A 25,312-nucleotide genomic window follows, 5' to 3' on the forward strand; every position below is an offset into this window, starting at 1 on the left:
AGAAGACTAATATTTGCCTCACCATGCAGGTTTGGAGTTGGGACTGATAGATAGCAAATTAAAAAAAAAACAGGGTTTGGTGTTTTGTTGGCTGAAGGTTTTAACGTGTTGCTTTTGAGACAACCTTCGGATTAAAAGAGGAGCTGACGAACTGCATCTTCTAAAGTGACTTTATCCATCCGCCTAAATAAACATATAACACAGTAACGTCACAGTTGAAACATTTACAGCACAGCAAATAAAATAAATAGACAATATTATTGGATGCGAGAATATTGCGTGACAGTAATTTGTGTTTATTATGGGACCCTTTTCACTCATTCCTGCACACACACACACACACACACACACACACACACACACACACACACACAGAGTGCATCGCCTAACTTATCTTCCGCACTCATGTCAAGGTTTATCTGAATCACCAGTCCCACGTTCATCCCAATTAGCGCTTTGATTTGGGAGTTGATAGCTGGTGATAATGGCAGCTTTGGAAGGAAGCACCCATCATTCTCCTTCCTCTTTCACTCCTTTAAATCCTCTTTCCTTTCATGAAGGCTTTTGCTCTTTCTTTTTTTTTACATACCTCCTTTTCTACACATTTTCTTGTTGGGTTTCCTGGCACATTCCTTGGATATTCTTTTGACTGTAAAATGAATGGGAAAACTACAAAATAACAGCGAGATCTGGAGAAAGAGCCCATGTGACATGCAACAACTCTGAGTCAAATCCCCGACACCTCCCCACCCCGCCCTCTGTTCCCACCTCCTCCCACCCTCCATCGACAACAAGAACAACAGAGGACCTGTGGAGAAACTGAGGTGTTGCTGCAGAAATATTCCAAAATGGTGGAATGTATTTGCTGCATCCTGGGACACAGGAAGCCCATATTCACATGCACTTCTATTTAAGACCCATTACATCCACACAGGTGGCAGAGGTTTGAATTATTATTGGGATTTGGAGTGGTTTATGAATCTGAATATTTCGTGTCAAGCCATTTCCTTGTGTGGTTCTCCTGAAAAGAAAGGATGGGGGCTGTTTTCAGCCTCGATAGACCGTCTTTGTTTGCTTTCACACAGAGTCCGCATTACCTTTTAGATTTGTGCAGACACCAGGAAGAGAAGGAGAGTAAAGGGTCTTACATAGGTCAGGCTGATGCCACAGGCCTCGCATGTACCAGACAGAATATTTCACCAACCCTACAGTTTTAGATCATTCACTTATGAGGCAGGCTGCTAATCGATAAGAGCTAATATCCCCAGGACAGTCAAGACAGTGAAGCTAGGAAGGTGCAGCAGGTATTTCCAATAGTTCCCTGTATGCTTTTCCCCCCTTCTTTTTGGTCATTTTTAGGGGTCAATAAGTGATTTTGTCATCAAAAGAGGAACCTCTAACAGTGGCATGGGAGGGGAGAGTTGATGAAAAGACTAATGAAAGTTCAAGTCAGGATGGGAGGTTGGGACAATGGACACGGACACAGCATGCGCCAGACGACAGGTCATGCTCTGCGCGAAATACAAAAGTGACGTAAAGTCTGAGAGGAAAAGGCAGAGTGGGAAGGAAGGCAGACAGAAGAGAGGAGGAGAGGTTTGGTTTCACCCTGTTTACTCGCCGCACTCACCATCCTCAGTCGGAACGTAGATGTTTAGATAGAGACAATCCTCGTGCTGATCCTGTATGTAGGTGGTGACAATATCCAGGTTGAAGGTGAACCATATTGGCATCATGATCTCTGGCACAGCATTATGAATGTTTTGAGGGCAGACAGGAGCAAAGTGGGTGGCGTTCTTGATCCCGGACCAGGACGACGGAGGCTCTGGGGGCATGAAGCGTTTCTCTCCCACTGGAGAGGCGGCGTAGGGAACTCCCAGGTACTGGTCCACGGGTCCCAAAATCTCACTAGGCAGGGGCACCCGCACACCCCGGAGCTTCCCATACTGAGTGTTCACGGTGGGGTGGTAGTTCTGACCATTCGCAAAGCACCAGCAAAAACTCAATACCCAGAAGGACACGCCGAGTCCGACGCCACTCTGGGCGCCATGCCAGCTCTGTGAGGTGAGATGACTTCTCCTCAGAGAAAACCACATGGTCCTTGTAAGTGAGTCAAACGGCGAGTGACCAGCATACAAGCCGGGTTATTCTCTCAGCATAAGTGCAGGCAGCCTGGTCCAGCCACCTGAGGGACGGTCATCAGCAGCAGCAGGTGAGGACGGTGGTTTAAAGTCGCGTGGATCCCTCTCAACGGCGAGGACACGGTTCACCGTCCTCCCTCTCTCGTTCGTCCAATCTTCTATCCAGTGCTGCAAGAGAAGAAGAGAGGAGAATTAATGGTATTTTCCCAACAGGTCACCCGTTTGCTCCCATTTTGTCAGGCCCCATTGTTGAGTTTGCTCGATCGTGACATTCGGTCACAGCTCGTATGAACACGACCCCGCTCTGTGGATCATCATCATCATCATCATCATCATCATCATCATCATCCATCCTCCTAACTAAAACCCCTAGTTTGGTCTGACATACTCAAAATGTCTGAGAGGACAAATGTCAAGATGTCTCCAACACACAATGACTCAGGGTTGTTCGATAAAGTTTTTCTTTACCCTTAAATTTCTAGATAAAATCCTATCAAAGGCAGAATTGGAGTCTACCTGATCCTTTTGTTAAATTGTTTGTAGACTGCAATGACACTGCTATTTTAATTTATGAGGTAGCCCGGGCAACTCTGGTTGGACTCCGTTCAGAGCTTTTCTGACCAGGGTGAAGTCTCATGGCAACATATGCTATTAATCAGCTCTAATATTTAATGATCAGCATTAGAGGCAAATCTGAAAAAAGATTATGTTTATGGAATTGTCTGGAAGAACTAATCTTCACAGGTACTGGACCTCTGGTTGTAACAAGGCTTCTGCTTTGTTGAGAAGTTGTTGTGCTTCTGTCAAAAATGTTGCATTGTGGCAATCCACTAACAAGCCCGAGAAAATCAGCGCACAACTAACTTCAACAGGAAATGAAAATGTACTGAATGGAAATGAATGCGCTGACTCGCGTTTTAACAGATTTCTCTGTCCAAAAATCGAGACCGTGGGGGGTTCTGGAGCCGATCCCAGCAACCACCAGGCAAGCAGTAATGTGGAGCGAACAGGCCACCCTTCGATCACAGGGAACACAGAATAATAACTCTCACGCTCATACCCAAGACAATTTATTAGTCTCCAATCATGCAAATATGCCCCTAAAAAAGGCTGCGTGTCTGGAACTGAACCGGAACCTGCTGACATCAAGCACAGTGCACCTGCAGCTGAAACTATAACATCTGAAGCACTTCTGTAATGAAAGATTAAATATTTAACAGAATGTGGTTAAATATATGCAGAAATGCAAATGCAGCTTAGATCTACAGATCTGAAGTTTATTATTTTAGGCATTGTTGTTGCCCACTGTGCTGCTGAAAAAGAAGTAAATAAAAGAAAAACTTTTTGGAGCATCATGTATTTGCATCTGTACACAGTGTTCAAAAGCTAATAAAAACAGATAAGGGAAGTCATTGCCTCTGTTCTCGACTTCATGTGAAACCTTATAATTGGGTATTTGGGGGTTTAGTAAAGCAGTTAATGGAAAATATGGTTTATGTGCTTTGACAGATGAGCCGACTTTGCTCCTTCCTCCTCCACATTTCACATGAAAAAAACGTGATACACTTCGTTCCGGATGCTGAACTCTATGTTCTGCTCTCCGGGTGGAGGTCCCCCCTCACCTGCACCACAGGACAGCTTCACCTAGGCACGTGAAGCTGCAGAGGCCAATCCTCTCTCTGGTTTAGGCTGAGGTATCACGGGATGCTTCCTTTGTATCCTCCCAGACGGAGGCTCGTGCCTTTATAGGATCGCCATGAATTATTTAAACAAGGCTTTCTGCAGAGTAGGTTTGGTTCCTCTTCTTGTCACATGCTTTGACCCAGTTTGTGACAATACAGACGCAGTTTTTCTGTAGTTACATCAAATTAGTTATTTGCTTCTAAGCATTTATTAATCCCTCGCCTTCCTTACTCTTTACATTCTGCGACACATAGTCTGACTATTGTTCTTGGTTCTGTAATGTAGCTGCAGAACACAAGCTAGTGCCACTGCAGTAGCCATCCCAGAATGAACAGACAGGTAAGACCCGTATTTAGGACTGGTACAACGGGACAGATGGATGGACAGATAAGCAGACAATCCCTCCAGCTATGATCATTCTGTAGAAACACCTAAAACCGGTAAATAATACCCTTATTTGCAAGAGAATTTATAATTCCATAAATGTAATGCCCTATTTATCCTCCTGCATGCCTTTTTGGTGTGTACAGACATGAACAATGTAGTATCTAGATTTCATTTCCCTTGTTCTATTGTGTTTTGGGCACAAGCACAGCTGGAGGGGTGGTACGTAATGCCTGGGGTGACTGCACTGTAAATGCTAATCTACAGCCCCAGGGTAGAGCACAGGTACGAGTGACAGCACCTTCTCACAACGCCTGATCAATTTTCAATTTCTGCGGCTTAGTTTCCCCTGAGCCTCGTAAGGCAGCTGCAGCGATGGCTCTAATAACAATGAAAAAGAAAAGACAGCATTTAGAGGAGGTGTTGCTTTCCAAAATTACTGTGTAAATGATTCATAATCTATCCGCTGCCAGTGGATGGCCGCGAACCACAGAGAAGCCAAACCTGAGACCCCTGGAGGTGCCGCTGGTGTTCAGTAGCTTAGTGTGTTCACTCTGATTGTGGATTCCCATCAGGGAAAATGCACACACGGACATCCACCGTTTATCCTGTTTAGGACCAATGGATGAGATGAAAGGCTAAACGAAGCCTCACGGAATGCAGACGATGTTGCCAGATCTCTACATGGACAGAATCAACCCTTTTAATGTTGTAATACACTGAGTGAACTGGTAATTATAATGGTCATAAACGCAGATTTACTTCGCTAAAGTTTTGTATTTGTTAGTGAAGATCTGATTAAACCTATTTCCCCCTTTAAAACCTTCTTGGGATTTAATTCATCTTAGCCAACCTAAAAGCATTCAAATCATTTTTTTTATTGCTAAACTGGTAAAACAGCTTCCAAACGTTTCTTTCCACATCACAAAATACAAGTTAAACATTCATTGCACAAAAATCATTCCAGGTTTTCTTTCTTTCCGTGATGGATTGTCTACATATAGGAGTACTTCTAATTTTGAATACGTATTGACTTGTTATTACAAAGGTTACAAGCACTTAACCTTTAATCTGGCACCTTTTTAAATGGTGTAAAAGTTTAACTGAAAGCAGTGTTCCAATTAGTCACAACTCTTGGGTCTCTCTCTGTATAAATCTACTATTATTGCTGGCTCCATACTCACACACCTGACCCCTGGCCCCACTTACTGCCTCAATTCAAAATCTGTATCTTCAGGATAACAAAGCCTGACTAATATGTTTGAATTCATGATGTATGGATCTTCTATCCACCATTGTTCTGGCCCTATCTTCCCTTCTCCTCCTCCTTAACCATCAGCAGGAGTGTCTCCCTGTATAAGCCTGGCCTTGCTCAAGGTTTCTTCCTGTTATAAGGAAGTTTTTCTGTAGCGCACTTAGAAACATTCTTGATTGTAACAGGCATTATATAATTAATGTGTAATATGGGTGAAATTACTCAAAGCTTAATACAAAAAGAATCAATAAAATCCCGGGGTCTTAAATACTAGTTCTTTATAATATAATAATAAAACATGCTTTATGACGTATGTATGATGAACCTGTTTCCAAATGGCTCTTTCCCCCAGCAACATGTTTTCTGCTGGAATTTTTTTTGCATCCATCCGGACAAATGGCAGCTGAATAAGTGCGAAACGACTAATTCTGGCCGACGTACAAATACATCAGGTCAAACTTTTTTAATCAGGACACAGGAAGGACATGGGCTGCTGTGATAAAGTGTGTGTGTTTAGAGGACACAGCACAGAGGACTTCATCAGTCTCCCCTCCAGCGGCTCCTCAGAGGTCCTCTCTGCTCTGATCTCTCTACCTCCTGAAGCACTGCCAAGGGAGGAACGCAGAGTGAGAGAGATTGCAGGAGTTCTCCCTCATCATCCCAGAAATATTGATTGTCTCATCACTGTGGCCTTGCAGCCCATAATAAATACAACAGGGTTGATGGAGGCAGAGAAGGAGGAGTGCAGGATGAGGAGGAGGTGCTGCTCTCTGTCTAAAGGGGGTGCTGGGTCGTTAATGCAAAACGACTGTCTGAAATGTATTAATTCTCCAATTCATTTTGGTTTTCTTTGAGGCACACACACACAAGGGCAGAGAGGTTTGATCTCATGCAGCAGAAGCAGAAAAGCTTTTGTGCCTTTGTATCATATGACATCATGATGCGAGGGAGCGTTCCCCTCAGATCTGCCTCCGCTCACTGTGCAACACTCCCTTTAAATTATCCTGCACTTCACTATTTTACATTTCTGAGGTTGTTTTTGGTAGTTATGAAAAGTATATGATTTTTGTCATCATGCCAAATCGTGGCAGTGGTCCAGCTGTGGTTTTAGCAGCCTTCATGTGCAAATAATTTACTTTCCTTCTGGAGCCTGAAAGCAGCATTTTCCGAGGCTGCGGCCTCTTCCACCAGTGGGAATGACTGCTGTGCACTGTTTCTTGATGGGTATCTATTGTTTTGGCCCTCTTTCGATATCGGATCCCCAGCACCCATTGGCAGGCAGCTCGACTTTTGTGAATTATACATAAAAATCTGTGGAGGCAACTTCAGCCTCTCAAGCTCCACTTGAAGAACTGATGGGCTCTCCAACAAGAGCTACACCAGTTATTTCTGAGTTGGATTTTATTATAACCTCATCATCCACATTCTTCGGTCCATTGGCCCCCGCTAATCACAACTCAGTGGTGAAACACATATGGATCCTACTCATTAAAAAGAAAATAGGCACAGATTTCATACTGCTTAAATTAGTTCTATACACGCAGCAGGTGTATTTACTAGGATTCTTTGTTCTTTAACAGCAGAGTAAAAACTTTGTATTTAATAAAAGTCTAGAGCTATAACCAATAAGAGGTATGAGTAGAGGGAGCTATCACGAATTGGAACGTTTTTCTAACGTAGACACAAGCAAAAGACAAGCAAAATAGAGGAAAGTGGCAGCAGGTTCTCAGAGGGTTATCTCAGCTGAACTCCTAATAAAGTGTGAGGAGAGAAGGAAGAGCTTAATTTACTGCCTTCGACTTCCCGTTTGTGCTCAAGAAATCTAACAATCTGCATCAGTTCCAGGGTTCCATTTGGGACAAACACTCATCTTGTGATTGGATTACTCTCTGCCTAGCGGGTGTCAATAACATGTAAATTCTCTGCCTGCACGTGTTCTTTTCACACAGGAAAATGTGGGTTTTTCAACGTGGCTAAATCAATGCTGAACACACACATTCTCTACGAGCACTTTCTCTTTATCTCCTGTAAGCTCGTGGGCTTCACAAACAACAGCACGTCGCAGTGAATCAAGGCGACTGGCATGTTTCAGTCGCAGCGTTTACAAAATCCCCAAATCAAACCTCAGCTTCGTCAGACTCCTGCTGGGAAACTGCCTCTGTAAGAGCCAGAGACGAGGGTCCACTCTTCCATTCTTCTCATGGCTTCGCAGTCATTACTACTGAAGCAACTTGGCATTAAATCAAGGACTGATAATCACCAAAGCGATGTTGTCATATTTTCAAAGAAGTGAAAATGGAGGTGTTGCAGGTTGCCATGGCTACCTGGCTCGCTACCCCTCCCCACCAAAGATGCCACAGGCACACAGATGTGTGTGAGTGTGTGTGTGTGTGTGGGGGGGGGGGGGGCAAAGAATGATATGGTATGATACATTTTGAGATTCAGGTGCATATTGAAGCACAGATTTTTGCATCAGATCTTTCTCATCTTCCTCCTCTGTAAGAGCGATCAAGACCAGGTGTGTTTCAACCAGAAGAGAAGCACTAGTCGTGCATGATCAATGATCTCAACCTCATATTTCTCTCTCATTTCTTTGCTGGATTTGGTGTGTGTAGTTTTGTGTGTGTAGTGTGTACGTTTGTGCCTGAATCACACAACCCTGGTAAGGTGTTACCTTTTGGCGCGTGGTCAACAAAGACGCCTGTTCATGATCTCAAGTGTCAGCTGAAGAAGTTCTTGCACTCTTCTTTTCAGCGTCTTGTAGAAACTACAAGGCTTTTCCAGTCAATGTCTGTAATCATCAGTTTCCCCGATCCTTCATCAAATCAGCTCAGTCTGTACGTGAACATTGAGCCAGCATAAGGTTGTCCTAATATTCAGTTTGCTGGCCCTTTTATCAGACAATTTCTAAAAGTGCTAAATCTCGATCAGGTCATCCTTGAGTGTTTGCAGTCTCACAAAAATCAATTTGGATATTGAAGGGTTTCGTAATGATTTACCTTCCAAAACTGGATCCTTCCATCCTTAAGAGCAAGTTGATTTTTTTAGGAGAAAAATACTTCATCATGCCATTCTCGCGACTTTTGCAACCTTGGATGATTAAAACGCCACCATGACCATTGCCTTTAACCTTTTTGACCTACTGTATTTGCCTTGAGTATCCTCATCCTCAATCAGTCTGAATGAATCTGCAATTTTAAAAAAAAGCCTCTTCAGAATATTCTAGAAACACCACCAGTCAGAAAAATGGGACATGAGAAGCGACAGGCCCCTTTACCAAGTTCTGAACATCACTATTTGAAAAAACATACTTCTGGAATTAAACTTTAGAGTAAACAAACATGTTAAGATTAAGAAAACAGATTCAATTTAAACTAAAAATTCAATTAAAACAATCCAACCCTTAAGACTCAATTCTTAGACTGCAGATTGCCTCTAAAATCTAATTCATTAATCACTGAGTCAGAGTGACGTGCTCATTACTGCATAAACCAAAGGACATGCTACCAAGATCAAGGTCAGAGCCAAATATTTATTCAGGTGCAGACTGTAAAACAGCAGCTCTGGGTTGGCGAGCCACGCTCCGTCTGTGTGTTGAGTCTTTGTCTGGAGCTGGTGTCAGATATGGTTTGAGCAGCGACATGAAACATGAACTACGCAAAGCTAAAAGTATATTAATCAAGGCTAAATGATTCAATTAGACCAAACAGAATAACCGGGCAGGTAAAAAAGACAAATGCAGAAATTTCCCCGACAGTTCATCATTCTAACTCCTATTGATCCACCGCAGACTCCCACTAGACACTCCTACTGGAAAAAACTCAAAGTAGCTAATCACTCAAGTAGCCCACAGGGATTGTTTGAGAAACCACTGGAGTAAGTATTGTGTTGGCCAGTCCTCCCCTATGTAAACACATTATCTGCCCTCCTACACATGTCAGCTGTGGACGGCACGTTTTGTGCTTCCATCACACTGCTGACATATTTTCTTTGTACTGATCTGATGCTGGAACAAAAGAGCATCAGATAATGCCTCATCTTCAGAAAACATCACTGATCACAGACAAAAGAATTCCAACTCCAATTGGCGAGTTGTGGCGTTACAGTTTTTCATCGTGTGAAACTAGCTGGTGTTCCACAATTAGACCTTTTATCAGACTCTGGTGATCACCATTAAAGCCCAACAGTTACAATTGTTTTAAGGACGTCCATAAAAACGTGGTTTTCGGTTTAAGGCCAAATATGAAATGTCCCCAAGCTAACGAGCTGGATGTGCTGAAAATAGTGCCACGGTGGAGGGGCGCTGTGCTACAGCCTGTCACCACTTGGTTCCAACCGCTCTGATCCCAGCGAAGTGTCAGTGTTTAGCTGAAGCTTGTGCATTTATAGCGTTATAAATTTACACTTTAACAAGTTGCCAAGATCATCCATCTGTGAGGAAGCCACACTTCGCAGCACATGTGAAACAAGGCTGAATTCCTCGAGAATCTCTGCTTGAGAATTCAGCAGACGTCGCTCTCAGGGTCTCCTCCGGCTTATAAAGCAGAGGAGGACCCTGATAGAATATGGTACGGGAAAGCTGACCACAGCTGGAGAGACACTACATGTAAAAGCACGTCCATCAAATTTCATCACAATCGCTTTGTGAGGAATATTGACCGGTTATTACCCCTTCAAAGAGCTTTGAATGGATCCTTTACCATTTAAACTTTCCGATATAATCTACAGCAATATGCAGACAACCAGACAACAAGTTGACAGACGTGAGAAGGGAAACATTTTTCTCGAAGCAGCTATTAACACTTCAGAGGAACATGAAGCTGAACGACAGGTTTGCGCGGAGTTAATTGAGGTCTGCCTGGTAATTACAGCAGGGACTTGATCTCCCACAATGCCAGTCCAGAGTTCATAGATGTTGCTTTATAACGTCTTAGATGGAACAGGTAATACGACTGGTACCGACTCTTCCACTCTGGGTTAAAGAGGACATTCAGACTTTGCTGATATGCAAATGCAAACATGCAGCTATGCAGCCATTTAAAAGGAGGTAAACAGATCCTTAAAGGTCTTAAAAGCATCGTCCTACACCTGCCTTGACTTGCTAATGTTCACTTTTATGTTAGCATGGCGGTATTTTTCTTCTTTTAGGTGTTTCTTTGTGTTATAAGGATTCCTAAAATTATTTCTATTGATTACTATTTGATTGTTGGGATTATTGTGCAATTCCATCATTTCGTGTCACGTTTTCTTATACTGTGGTAGTGAGTTGGGTTTTGTCAAGGGTACAGAACCAAATTCTTGCAACCAAATATCTCCACTGTTGGAACCGAAGTAAAACCCAAACAGGAGCCTTCTCCCGTCACGTAAAATCTGAGAATCTGAATTGCTGATCATCCCTAAGACAACACTCAAGCCAGCCTTGGACCTGCTGTGTGTAATTCAGCACTTTCATCCACTACATTTTGAATTAAGCTTTCAGCAGACAGCGATTAAAAATTGACGTCTTCTTGTCCGGCTGAACATAGCATGATTTTATTTTTTTATTTTTTTTTTGCGGCAGCACAGTGAAAGCTGTGGAGTAATATCACAGCTTTGTGCGTTAGCACGTAGGCCGTGCACATAGATTATGTGTCCACAATATAATAAATTAAATGATGCACTTAATTTACAGTAAGTAGGCTGATGCTCTCCTTGAAAAGTGACAGGTCAGCTTGGAAAAAAAAATCCACATAAAAATACATACATCAAACTCAAACATGACCCAGATGTTGCCTTTAAAATTAATGAGCTAATAAAGCCTTGAGTGCATTAACATTTTGGAGCAATGTGGTATATCTGTTATATCTAATGTAGGAACATAAATTACTTTGCTCTGATCTAAATCTCCTGTCTTGCTCTTGCAGGCTCGCCTTTCTCCCCTTTAAAAGCACATGCTTGTTGTTTACCCTTTCCCCCCCGAAACACTCTAAAAGCAGAAGGTGTTACCGAACACAGCAGAAACCTCCAGCACATTGTTTTCTTTTCAAAGAGTTTGACGGTGCGTCTTTTTGACAGAATATTCACACAAATGCTAAAAGCACGCGAGTTGAGTGAAGCTATTGACATGCAAATGCCTGGTGGTTGCACAGAGTGAGAGGTGCCAGAGTGTATTGTCGTGTGACAAGCAAAATTTCTGAATACGCAGCTGAAAGCCAAGACGTAGAGGAGTGTATTTGACTCGGTCTAGCAACAACATCTATTTTTCATCGGGGCAACCAGGACACATTTAATTCAGAGGCATTATGGTCCTGGCCATATTTCCAGAGCAGGGCTGGACTGTATGCTGCTGTAAATTTTACAGGAGTAATTATGCGTCAAACTGACCCAAACGCCATATGCTTTTAACTAAAGGTCAACAGTAAGCAGCAGTGCAGGCGTGCTTGATTACTATGTATATCACCACGTCAAAAAAGATGCTGCTGCACTAATAAGAGGGTGACCTTCATCCTCGCCACGAACAGAAGCCAAACAAACACATGTTGCACCACATGGCCTCTGTCCACCATTAAAATAAGGCCTTTAAGTGATTCATCAAGGTGCAAAAGGTCTGCAAAATCCACAAGCTGCTCCCAAAGTCATGTTTTCATATTCATGTTCCCCTCTTATTGCAGTAACTTTGCTCAATAATTAGGGCGGGTATTAAGTACCTTCCTTAGATATGAAATATCACTGTGGTAAAGATGGAAACAGATATCTTAAAGGACAAGTTGCACTGTTTTCTGTTTTTTTTTGTTCCGTGATTAGCCTGTCCTGCTACTTGTGTGCCAGTATAAGACTAATTCCATAGTACAGTAAATTTCTATGAATCTTCATTCAAAAATATAAGACTTCCAGAAACGTAACAAAATCTGTGGAGAAACAATTCCAGGAAATGCCGTATAAATGTTTACTATGTGCTGTGTGAAAACTGAGTCTTACAGCTAATGTACGACAATAAATTTGTGAAATGTTGCAATTCACGGTTAGTCAAATGGAAGAACTATTCAGGTCATGATTGTGGTGCTATTATTTGACATACAATGTCAAATAAAAGTCACTCAAAACTGGACAAGTAGGTCAGGAATTCTGAGCCAAGAGCTGAAGCTGCTGCTGAATATTTCATACGCCGTCATTGCCCACATCAGCCACAGATGGCTGCGGAGAAATGATGCAATACTGAGTAAAAAATGATGTGTTGATCATCTCCAAGAGCCAATTAACCAAGCCACTAACTGAAAGATTTCAAAAATGTCAAATTATCATCAGGATCTGCTTTTCACCAATCCGTCTCAAGCTAACGGCTGTAATCCTGATGGGTCGCGAGGGCAAAATTATCATCACACTGTAAAAATCCTGTCAATTTTATGCGATGAAATAAAACAATGTGAAAAATGTAATCCTCACTTCTTTCATTTCATGCTCAATGAGCAATCCACATTTAAAACTATGACAGTTGGGAAAAAGTCATTGTGGTGCAGGCATTTACATCTCAATTGATCCACATTATGCCTTAATTCAGAGTGGCAGCCAGGTGGATTTAGGTGGAGATGTAGAGGGATTAGTGAGGCGCTATCAATCACCACAACTGAACCACCCCCTAAACCAGAACTATCACAGCTTCCATTCTTATTTTCTCACTCATTCTTCCCACTGACAGTGAAGGGAACACCAATCATGCCCCTGCAGGCCACACTGAAGTTCACACATTATTCAAATTTAAAACAAAATCTGGTTTATCCACAAGTTTTGGAAAACTAGTGTCGACTTAAAAGGGCCTGATTGAGGTAAGGACACTCAATCGGCATAGCTGAAATTGCTGAAACAGCTGTTTTTCCCCATCCGGCCCTCCCAGTTGTCAGTTTAGGAAAGCGGCCGCCCGACTCTGCGCCTTGCACACTCACGCTGATATTCGTGATATTATTAGAAAAGCCAGATGATCCAGATGATGATGAGCTCCCAGGGACATTTTAAATGACAGCACCATTTCTACAAGGAGCCAGGGCCAATTTATTTTAGGCTGCCTTCATAAATTATTTATAAAGTGTTTATTATAATTATTATCATAAATCATTCCAAGCTTTTTTATTCATTTGTATGGGAGAGCCACATGCCAGCTCACTGAGGTAAGTTTGCGCTTTTTCCAAGGTACTGAAACGTCATAATACAAGTTAATTTATTGTAAGAAGCTTAATTATGACTATAATTGTTGACTTTATTGGAATCTTAAAATGGTGAAACATTAGAGGAAGCAGTAAGGGCATGGCTGTGGAGACACACGTCAATATGATTGTGACGTGAAGGAGGAACACCGTATCCTGACAACAATCCTTTTGGCTCACCGCAGCAGACGTGTCCACTCTGCATTCAATTCGTCTAATCCCGTCTGAGAGCATATCTCGAATGTCAGGCTTCTTCCTAAATTGGCTCATGTTCTGGGTGATTGATTAAAGTACTGTATCCTGGCTGTATCAGACCACCCTGAACTTTCTGCCAATCCTATTAGGTAATGCATCCCATGTTACTTCGCTGGATGCAGGGAGTGCACGTCCACCCCTGCAGACACCCCCTTATCTGTCTGTAAGAAATGCACAGATCAGTTGTGCTTATGTCTACTCTAGTGCAACGTGGAGGGGTGTAGAATTGGAAATTGGTAATTCAACAATACTGCAAATTTGTCTCCATTTACTTTGGAAACTATACAACAAGTGGGTGGAGACAAATATAAAGATGAGTAGATAAAAGGATCATTTTAATCAGTGGCAAATTCTGGTACCAACAGATTAAAAATGATTGTATTTTGACCAAAATGATTGTACGCAGCCAATTCACAGACTGACGTGGGTTAGGTCTGGTTGTTATAGCACAGTTTTACCTTAAATGAGTCAAAGAGAAGGGTGAAAAAAGCACCTCTTTAGAAAGGCGCTATGTTGTGTGTTGATTGGCTGTAAATAAACATGTGAGATGATACAAACACAAGAAAAAAGGATCAATATCTGAAACACAACTCAAGTCTTTATTTAAAAAAGGCGGATGTGTACAAAACACAATAATTATTTTAAGCCTGGCGAGGCGGACGTTAGCTTTAAATTATTTAAAACAAATCAAATACATAACTTACTCCTACAAACCAAAAATATACTGTATATTCCAAACAATGCATTATGTATATTCCCCAGGCCCCCCCCAACAACATCCTTCAGAGGAAACAGGTAGAGGCGCATTCATCTCCCAACAGTCTGGCAAACGGGGCAACATAATTCATCACAGCATTCATTCAGCAAATCTGACTTTATCACCAGAGCAGAGCAGTGAGCGTAACAATACACCCCGCCGTCCCCGTTTCTGCTGTTAGTGTTTAAAAGATGCTGCAGAAACACACCAGAGCCTCCTGACTTTGAGCGCACAATATGGGTATAATTCATGCGTTTTATTATCCCAGTAGCACCCCCACCCAGGGCACTGCACAGAGCGGGGTGTGAGAAAAGGTCGCCCTCTGGATTTTAGTGCTGACGCCTGAATCCTAGACACTACACTTACAGTGTCTCCTACAGGACATCATTCAAACACACCAGCACCACAAAGGCCACGAGACAATAGTAGGCCACTACATTCTAAACACACTGGGAGACAGGAGCTCCACTCAAGGTCATACAGGTGCCTTGTACTGTATGTACAGGGTTGTACAGCTTATATAGCGTAGAAAAAGGCACAGTAGGAATGCTCTACAAAAGCACTGCTCTGTGTGAATTAATATCCAATTTGTCTTCTTCCAGCAGTAAAAAGCATTGATTGCAGGCAAGACTAAAAGTAGGCCATGTCCAACGACTGCAGGCAGATTTGGCCGCAGGTTGTCTACACTTCCTCAAAAACTGCAAACAACACACACCACGCACTCCTTCTCCCTTCCTATTCTGTGCCGACCTTGCAGCTGAAAAAGAAGCCCAGAGCGATAACAAGGCCCACCAAAAGAATGTGCACATATGCTGTTCTGTCATGCTGCAGCATTTTCAAATCAATGTCTCTCCTGTTCTCTCCAATTGCCTCTTTTTAATAAAATAATTTTATGTCTTTTTGTATCTTTCATTAGCTACCAGGGGGTGTCCTCTAACATCTGGATGGCAGCAGGCTTGAGTGAAAAGTCACATCGTATCCTGCTACACAAATGTAACTTGAAGGCACATCATTTATTCATCGAACTGCTGACATCCAAACCATGCCCTAAACGGCGACACTTTAAAACTATTCCTCTGTGCCTGAGCTACGCTGATACACATGCAAAGAGATGGAGGCTCACAAAGGGAGGAGAACTTCATGTTCTTTTAACGGGGCACGAGCAAAGACGAGCGCATACAAGCAGGCGATTGTTGTTGCTTCGCCCAAAAGCCTCAGAGCCTGTGCGAAATACGAGCCCGGCGGCCGATACGCCCCCTACGCCTGATGTGAAATGTGAGCAGATCTCACTGCAGTGTTCAAGAAAAGTCCCAACAGCTAACACGTCCCTTGTTACCAATGGTGGGGAGCTGATAGCCTGGTATGCATGTATCCTAACGTGGGTGAGTGTATGGGTCCGCGTGTGGGTGACTTTTATTGTCCTTTTTTATGTTCTATCAGTTGGTGCTAACAATAAATGGATGAGATAAATCATCGGAGGTTTTTCCCACTCAGAGACAGCGGCGACACTCCAAGTTCTTCCCCATGTAATCGCTTCTATCTTGCGACAGCGCGTCTGCATCTAGGCTCCCAGGATCAAGGCAGGCATGATCATAATAACTGTCCTCTAAATCCACAGGATCGACACAAGTTGTGGATAATTTTTTTATCGAGAGCACAGAGCTGCCTCCATGCAGGATTAGGTACTTTAGATCCAGCGATAAGAGACGGGCCTTCTTTATTTGTCTCCCAACTGCTGCGTTGCTTTTGGTGAAACCGCTGCCGTGTGCTGTCTCCCTGGGGGGTACAGATGCTAATCAAAGACCTGTCTTTGTCCAACAATCTATAAAATGCCACCACAAAACATGAGAAGGAGCAAAAATCAATAACAAACAATTTGCCCAATTCTCAAAGTGATTACAGCGCATTAGATATTAGGTCACACATTTTTAGTGGATGTGTGTTTCTATGCTACGTGTTTCAGGAACTTAGATTCCTCCTGCCCAGAATTCCTTGGTGACTTTCCTCTCTTCCTATCAATATCTGTGGCAGTGGCTGCCAGTAGATTAGGTAGTGTTGGGTGCCCAAGGCTGTAAATCTGGGCCAGGGGTTGTGTGGGATGCTCAGATAAATGGGTTGGGCTTTGTTTCATTGCAACACAGCATGTCTTAACTTCTTGCCTCTGCTGGGGATTTACAAAATTTGCTACTGTCCTTGGGCCCCTCTCTGGAACAGCGACTGACTCGGGTTGGAGCCTGTCCTACAACCCAAAGATTACAAAAAAGAGTCAACACTGGGTCCATGTTCTATTGTTTTGGCAGCTTTTAATCTGAAGCAGCATTTTTTTATTCTGTGTGTGTTTGTGTGTGTGCGTGTGTGTGTGTGTTTGGGGGGGTTGCTAGTCTCAGCTTGAAAGGGAAACTGAGGATTTTCATTTAACCCAATTTGCAGCGTTCTTTCACACTCTACCAGACAATTAAATGCAGAGTCCACATCCTCCGACAGAGGACACGCCTCTGTCGGGGCTTCAGCTCAGGCCCTTTGCTAATGGATTCGACAGAGAAGACCTTTACGTGTGATGCAGCAGTCTGTTGTTTGTGTGCAGCAAACCATCGGCAAAAATCAAAAAATAAACGGGCTGCCGAGACCCCAAACTACAATTGTCCCTAAGGATACATGTCACATTTTGGGACGCCTTTTGTGATGCATTTTTTCCATTCATGCTTCATAATGTGTTTTCTCAGAGAGCACAGTGGGTGTCAGGTGTAGATTCTTTTTATTTAACATGTGAATCCCTTGGATAAATCACACGGCTATGCAGGAGCAGGAGGAAGGATGTGTGTGGGTGCAGCTGTTGCTGTAAGTGTGTCGAAACCTTTGAACAGCAAGGAAAAGATATTTCTGGCCATTTGCTATAGTTTTGATGCTATAAAGACTGTAAAGTACCCCTGCTTATCTTTACATTTAAATTTGTGCTTTATGTCTTGTGCAGTCCAGAGGTGCCAGAATCAAAAAGCCTCATTTCTGTTCCCGGATTGTTCTAAATCCTTGGCAGTAGCTAGTCACTCTGTTAAATAACATTAAATAGATCAGGGACAAAAATGTAGTAAATGTGTCAATTTGCTTATATAATGACATTACTTAAACATGAAACCGTATATTAAAACTGAGGGTATTCTCACATTCTGTACAAAAACATATAATTAAAAAATAGATACAGGACATGGTATGCTTGTATATATTTGCTATTTTTTCAAAGTTGTATTCAACACCAACACTGTGTCATTTCTTTTAAAATGCTTGTGCTTTATCATCTGCATTGGATAATTGGTCACGTTGAAAGATTTGTTGTTAAACTTCATTTTGTTGATCCTGACGTGGTATCAAAGTACTGGGTCTGGTCACTCCCCTGTTAGCATATTCTTTAGTACAGTTTACCACAGAGGCTTAACAACACATTTAGTGTCAACTTTAGCCTTCAGTTGGGATTTAAAGTGGAGGTGATTAAACAGAATAAGAGACGAGATTGTAAATCAATTCCGGAAAGATGGGAACACTAAATTATTTAGGAATTTTCAACATGGCAATAAAATCTGCATTAGTTATAACAAAAAAAGCTTACAAAGACTCTGGGATGGTTCAGTAGCAAATGTCTGGTGTTGGGGTTTTGATATAAAAACTAATAATAGCCAGAATAGCTGTGGATCTTTGGGAGCATGAATAAAAGAAAGTTGTCAGTTTTTTGTTTGACTGGCTTCCACAAGCACAGAGCTCACTTGTCCAAAGGCTTATCCAGGCTTACCTTTCTCCAACCAGCCATTTTGCTCTTGTTTCATTTCAATCTCACCTCTTCCTCCAGCACTTGCTCTTATCCTCTCTGATCCCCTCTCCATTTCTGCTACTCTTGCCGAACCTTTGCTCCCCAACAGTATCATTTCACTCTTTTTCTTCCGGATGTCCCTGCCCACCACTTTTATGTTATTCAGCATCTATACTTAAACCAAATTGAAATTCACAGTCGGTAAAGACTGCGGGGACCCGCATGGAACCAAAACTCTGAAGCTTTTTGCTCCAAATACTCGAGTATCGACAATGCAAGAACTACAGAGGACTGATTGAGGATGTGTCTGCCTTCAAAAACCCTGTATATTAATAATCATGGCTCAAAAAGCATCCCACACAGTACGGGGTTCTTTGAATGCGATTACGGATTTTTCAAAGCATGATTTGGGCGGTTGTAGAATCTGTGCTACTTAAAGGATAAGAAAATCGCCTGGAGGATCACTAAGACCTTGAGTGTTCGCCTACATGAAGTGAAACTTACACCCATCAAAAACTTACAACAACCTTATGGAAATTTGGAGATCTCGAGTATTTGTCCCAAAGTTTGTGGGTCTCAAACTGTCTTTTATGTAATCAGATTTGGACATTTGGCTCAGACTCCAGATTCTGATTCACTGCATCGGACTCAGATGCAAGATCAGACTATGTGGTTTAAGTAGTAGTATTTTAATGTACAGAGGATGTCTACTAATCAAATAAAGCAGCATTGAGTGGTTTTCTCTGCGACTGGCTCCTAGCAAATCCACTTTTTCTTGTGATTGTCTGAAACTACACTGAGTCTTGGTCGGAGGCCATTCAAACCACACTGGCAATACCAGGGTCACAGCCCACAGGCTCCACTGTCCAGACTCGTCAGGAGGGCAATCGACATTGATATTCTAGGCCAGACTGGTGTTCTGCACCATTGAAATGTTGTTGCGAAACAGATTCTGCATACCGAATCAACATCACGACGGCCGGGAAAAGGCGTCACTTTGTTCGGCTGTTCAGATTGACTCAATCAAAGAAAAAAATGAATGAAAAATAAAGGTATAGAAGAAAGGACTAGAGAGTCCAGACGACATGCACGAGACCCTTCAGCCGGGCTGGCCTGCTGCCATATTATCCTGCCATAAGCAGCAATCAGTCAAACGCGGATCGAAGCTGTCATGCAGAGGTAACCACGGTTACAATATTTTAGCTTATTCATGCAGGTGCAGAGCGTACGTGTCACTCAGCGGTCAGATCGGAATGAAGCTGGCGTTTGTGTGTTTTTGCTTGCTCAGACTATGTGACACCAACACGCAGCAGGTAGCCTGAGTCAGTGTGTTTGCATCACGCTGCCTGAGGACACCCAAACCTCCTTGAGACGACCGAGCCCTAAAACTACCATCGTAGACCTGGATGAAAGGTAGCAACCTGGAGTCCTTGGCTCTTCTGGTAACCCAAATATCTCACGAGTCACCACTTTGATCACAAATTTAAAGGCAATTTTATGTCTCCATATTGAGCGATCAAAGCTGATTTGTCCATATGGACGCAGATCTGCTTACACATTTGCAAGTCTGATTGCGTACGCTTTTTCTGACGGCATGCTCGCAAATCTCAGTGCAAGCGTAAAGATCCTGTTACACGATTACGCATCTGATCCCACACAGAAGCGGAGATATATGTTACAGTAAACAATTTGGCAACAATAAACGGCCCCTACCTCCTCTACAAATCAGTAACAAACAGCCATAATTCAGCTCATCTGTAGCAACCCAGAGATTAAATATGAGGCCAGAGGAGCTATATTTAGCATGGGTTACATTATATTCAGAATAATCAAAGTCAGACTACTTAAAACTGAGATCCTCCACTTGCACCAATATTCTTACATGTTTCTACTGTCAGATTAATAATAGGCCAAGTTCCTGGAGCCTGTTCTTACACATGGCGTGATGATGGGATCATTGGAAGTAAGCTGTAATTGTGGAGGATGGCTCCTTTTGGTAGGAATACGAGCGCAGATGGGCTCTGAGTTAGATGGAGGAATTTCTCTGTCCTCAAAGACTTCCCAGGAAATCCGGCCAAGCTGTGAGATTTAAATAGACTATGGTCAGGAGCTGGGCTACACGTATAAGCACCGAAATAAAACAGTCCCCAAGCAGGTATACTCGCCTACTGAGGCAGAGGTTTTACAGTGTCATTAATTTTAATAGCTCCAAAACTGCAAACCACTGGCGCTAATGAGAGAATGGGAGCAGATCTGGTTACTTCTGTAATGCTGATGCAGTATATTGTTTAAGTGGAATATTTCTATTAAAGTAAATGGAGACCATAAGAGGACACAGTGGAGATCCATCACGATGCTAACAACAACCACTAACGGTCACATTATGTACCCCCAGGCTATTCCGCGTCTCCAATCGTCTGGATTTTTACTCATCTGCTGGAATAAGACGGTAAATCTGACAATCAATCCATCCCAAATGCTGCACGGAGAAGAGCCCAAGGACATGTCATCAATGCTGCGACTGTGTCAGGTTTTTTAATGAGCCCTGCTTCATGTTAATAAGACCCAAACTGTCCATGTCTAACTTTTTTTTTTTTTTAAAGGAATGCGTTTAGGGAGTGCAAAGCATTGTACTGAAAATGATGAGCCTCAAAAGCCTTTCACATTTACAATACACGTAATAATTTATTTGGCCTTGAGGATCTCCAGCAGCCAGAAAAGTGAAATAAACCTGAATCACCAGCTGCCTGTTTGTTGGTTTCAATGCGTCGCATTCACACAATATATAAAGATGGGGCGGATTTTGCTTAGATTGGCTCCATCGGGTCAGATTCTCTAAGTGTTGTAACGGGAGAGGGTGACCTTGTCCCTTGACCTTTCTGATCGAACGATGTTAACATGCCACCAATTACCGCTGCAGCATACGTCGTATGCTTTAGTTCCAATTTACCCAAACTAAGGCCAGGGCTAAGAGGGACTTTATTTCTTCTTTTGTTAATTGATCCAAATAATAAGTCCCATTTACTTGGATTATTTATCCGATTTCGTATCTTTATCAGTAATTTGCTGTTTTAAAATGTCGGGATATGGTGAAAAGCTACTAATTAAAAAGGCATTCCAAAGCTTAAAAACAATGAATTCTTGGTTTTAAATCCTTACAAAAGCACAGAAGAATTAATTGTTCACCAGAAAACCACAAATTCTTCATTGACTATCAATCTTTAAGAGGCTTTTCCCTGATGATATCTAAAATAACACAGCAGTGCAGCGTAACAGTGAGCGTTATAATGGCCGACCACTGGAGAGAGAGGCTGTAATGGTTCTCAATTAATCTCCTGCATTACAGCAGTCATTTTCACTCTCTTCATCACCAGCAGCATGTGCTCCGCGAGATTTAAAATATTTAAATCTGTAATCTGTCAGCATTATGAGGTTAACGCGCACACTCTCAAGCCTGGTGTCCAATCCGTCACCCCGCTTCCCCTGTTCATGCGACCACGTGCGCATCACAAGATCCTGACATGGCCTTTTGTAGCTCCGGCTGTAGTCTTTGTGGCTGATGTCTGTAATTCTCAGCAATGACGAGAACCACTCAACCCGGGAGCGATATTGAAGGAGAATGTGAGCTTCTGAGAGAAGAAGGGCAGCAAGTAAAAGCAACTGCACTGCAAAAAAAAAAAAAGGTAGGAAAACTCTAATTGATTCCCTGGTGTATGTGACCCAGTGACTCCCAATGATCTACCTTGTTCTTTCACTACAAGTAAAGCAGCATTCATTATTGATTAGGTGGCACATTCTCACACAACATGGTTTTATAAGTGGACCAGGGTGTTTTTTTTCCCCGTTTTCACGGCGGCTCGCACTTACACACATTCCCACACCGGCTGTTCCATATTGTCCGCAATGATGAATTAATAAGAATGAATAAATTTAATGGGATTAAAGCCTGAATGACAGTGACCCATACAGTGTGTGTAAATTAGGTTGATGGAAGACACTCCAACGTGGCCCATTTAGCCAGCTCCATGTCATGTCTTCATACGACGGGCTTTTACTAAGCTCCTTAAGAGTCTGCCCCAGGGGATCTATGGTAGGCTGGAGGTACTGACTCAGGCCTTATCTACACTAATTTAGCCAATGAATTAGACAGGCCTTCACTTCTGTGTCCTGCCAGACCCACACAATGCTGCCCTCCATGTTAAGAAAATGAGGGGAGAAGGGGGCTTAGCGATTGCTTAGCTGGATAAAATGCTGGGGAATTGACAGCAGAAAGGCACATCCTGCCAAATCAACTTTAGCTGGACTACAACATTCATCCCCAGATTTGGAAATTGTTGATTTCCTGTCACTCGCTCGTACATTTTTAGGGTGGATTAAGTGGCGGAAAAATGCAATTTGTATCATAGGGATTAAGGTGAACGTTTTAGAAAAACAAACAGGGCTCCCGTCATCCAGGAAGTGGACGAGAGTGACTGCTCTTTTGTTCGTTAAAGCCTCGCTTTGTACAGTCCTCCAACAGGCAGTGTGTCTCAAATCAGGTGCCAGGCGACATGCAGGGATCTCAGCGAAAATGCAAGGCCCCAGAAATCTTAACTTGGGCACGTGGTGGTTTGTCTGGAATGACACTTTAGCAGAGAAAAAAACAAGCCACTGCTAACTTTGCACATGCTTCATTCTTATATACTCGTATGACTCATTACTCTAAGATCAATTCACAGTTGAAATCTAGCGCTTCACTGCTACCACAAATACTAATCTGTTCTGTTTCAGGTGAGCCGACCTCCTCCTCGTCGTCCTCTTTGTATTACTGAGCATAAATTGTCTCATTAATACATGAATAAGAAATAAACTTCTGGCAGACAGTGAGTGCAGACATACTGTGTGACATCTGCTTTGTAGCTCAAACGGCGATGTCCAAAAGAGTCTTGTTTACTAAGCAGGCATTGGTCTTTGGCAGGGAAACCTGGTAGTCAAGGGAGATGTTTTTGGGCCATGAACGATGTTAAATGTCTGTTAAATATGCAATGTGCAGGAGACTCGAGGCATACTTTTTTCTTGCCTGGGGCTGAGATCGCTTTGTTAATCAAACAAAGACACTTCATCTTCCTGCAGCGTTAATAAAAGCGATTTATGCTTTATTAAAACAAATACCACATAAGTGTATCGTCTGAAATGAAGCTCAGGACGTCATAAGGAAATCAGGTTTTTTTTAAAAATTTATTTCTTTCCGTCTGTGTAATTTAATGAAAGCTAATCCTCCTGTGCAAATATGAAAAGACAAGTTTATCCTCCTTCATTAGGCACTCTGTTCTGTCAGCACCTGATGACGCACACGCTGACCCCTCCTCTTCTTCATCTTTACACGGACCGGCAGCAGACCGTGCAGACATTTGAAGAAAACAAAAGCACGAAGCAACGTGTGGCCTTCAGGAGCACGAACTGACGTTGGATCATAGAACCTCCTCACGTTCGATATGGGAAACTGTTTATTTCACCAAGGTCTTCTAGAATCCGAGCACTTAACTTTACCCCTTGGGTCACTTTAACTCTTTAATTACAGTACGTGTTTGGAAAAACAAGATCCTCTTAATTTGAGGTTTATTTTTTAATTTACTGATTGATTCTTTTCATCATTCATCAGTTCAAGGAGGAACCACCATTCATCTTTTCCTTATGGAAAGGCTTCTTTGAATCCGCCTCTCTTCACACAGATATCTTTGATCCAACATTTGAAAAATAGAAAAAGGAGATTTTTTTTTGAATCTTTCAGAACCAAAGCATGATTGGCAGTCTTTGGGAACCCATTCTCACTCCAACTCTTCTCACAATGGTGCCATTTTTAGATGCTGCCTGAGCATCTAGGAATGGGATGACAAAGGTTCACCTTTTGTGTCACTTCTCTGTCTGGACTCTTTGTAAAAGTTTGAGCTTCACAAGGCCCAGTAGGAAAAGAAGCTGATGATCCTTGAGTAGAAAAGTGACGGTAGAGCTTAAAAACAACAGAAATAGACCCCCCCCCCCCCCGCCCCCCCTTTCATTCCTTTTTGACACCTGGGTCCTGGTCCTGGTCCCGCTACCAGAACAGGCCAGTCTGTATTCTATCCCTCATATTAAGACACCAACTCGTCTTTGTGTTTGTTAAGACAGTGACAGGAAATATTTTCCAGAAGGTCAGAAGTATCCATTTGGGAAATTATTCATCTCCTGCTCCCCCTGCTGCAAGACAACACATCAAAGAAAATGAAGAATATTAGAGAAGCCAGAAAAACCTTCCGCGGCGCCGCGTGTGGGCAACAGTGCAGCTCGACGTATCCCCACAGGAGCGCACGTGCTTGCACACCTTGGTCCATGTGTCCACATATGAGTAAGTGAAAACCAAGCCCGAGGAGGCCTCTCGAGCCATCCAGAGACCGTGGCTCATCCACCCTCAACCCGGGCCGGGATGAACGCCGGTATATCCGTTTGACATCAAGACGGGGCATTGCTGACCTTTGCAGCAGGCGATGGGTCTCCTGGAGCTTTTCCTCAGCGGTTCCGGGACCCAGCGGATAGCCAACGCGCTTTAAAATTCTGTCCGTATGCGAGATTTGGCGGCGGTCACATGCTGATCGCCTCTCAATAGCACCAATCATTCACAGCCTGAGTGTGGCAACAAACAAGTTCTGCGGGCAACGTTCCTGCTAAATTTACCTCCAGCCGCACAAATGAAAGGCTCAAAGAAAATAAGTGAAAAATTAGAGCAGAGGGAAACTTAAAACACGGGAGAACGCTGGATTGTAGAGCAAACACTAAAGGGTCCGAGACAGAATTCACATGCAAACACAAACCACAGCAGCGGATAATCCTTTACGTGACATTAGAGAC

The 25,312-nt window shown here is 42.8% G+C and overlaps 2 protein-coding genes across 5 annotated transcripts in view; one reads left to right on the forward strand and one right to left on the reverse strand.

Annotated features, from left to right (window-relative positions):
• Nucleotides 1-25,312, forward strand: part of si:dkey-27i16.2 (regulator of cell cycle RGCC-like) — a 185,406-nt gene that overhangs the window by 96,160 nt on the left and 63,934 nt on the right. The window lies entirely within an intron of this gene.
• Nucleotides 1-25,312, reverse strand: part of nlgn3a (neuroligin 3a) — a 106,238-nt gene that overhangs the window by 79,340 nt on the left and 1,586 nt on the right. For 3 of the 4 annotated variants that reach the window (XM_057042888.1, XM_057042887.1, XM_057042890.1), the window contains exons 2-3: nucleotides 1,628-2,306; nucleotides 590-649 (exon numbers count right to left, since the gene is read on the reverse strand). In XM_057042888.1, coding sequence (XP_056898868.1) covers nucleotides 590-649; nucleotides 1,628-2,093 — 526 coding nt within the window. In that variant the 5' untranslated portion in view covers nucleotides 2,094-2,306. The remainder of the gene's footprint in view (nucleotides 1-589; nucleotides 650-1,627; nucleotides 2,307-25,312) is intronic. The other variant, XM_057042891.1, reaches the window with a different exon arrangement.

This window comes from Takifugu flavidus, chromosome 9 (genome assembly GCF_003711565.1).
Source record: "Takifugu flavidus isolate HTHZ2018 chromosome 9, ASM371156v2, whole genome shotgun sequence".
NCBI classification, from domain to species: Eukaryota; Metazoa; Chordata; class Actinopteri; order Tetraodontiformes; family Tetraodontidae; genus Takifugu; species Takifugu flavidus.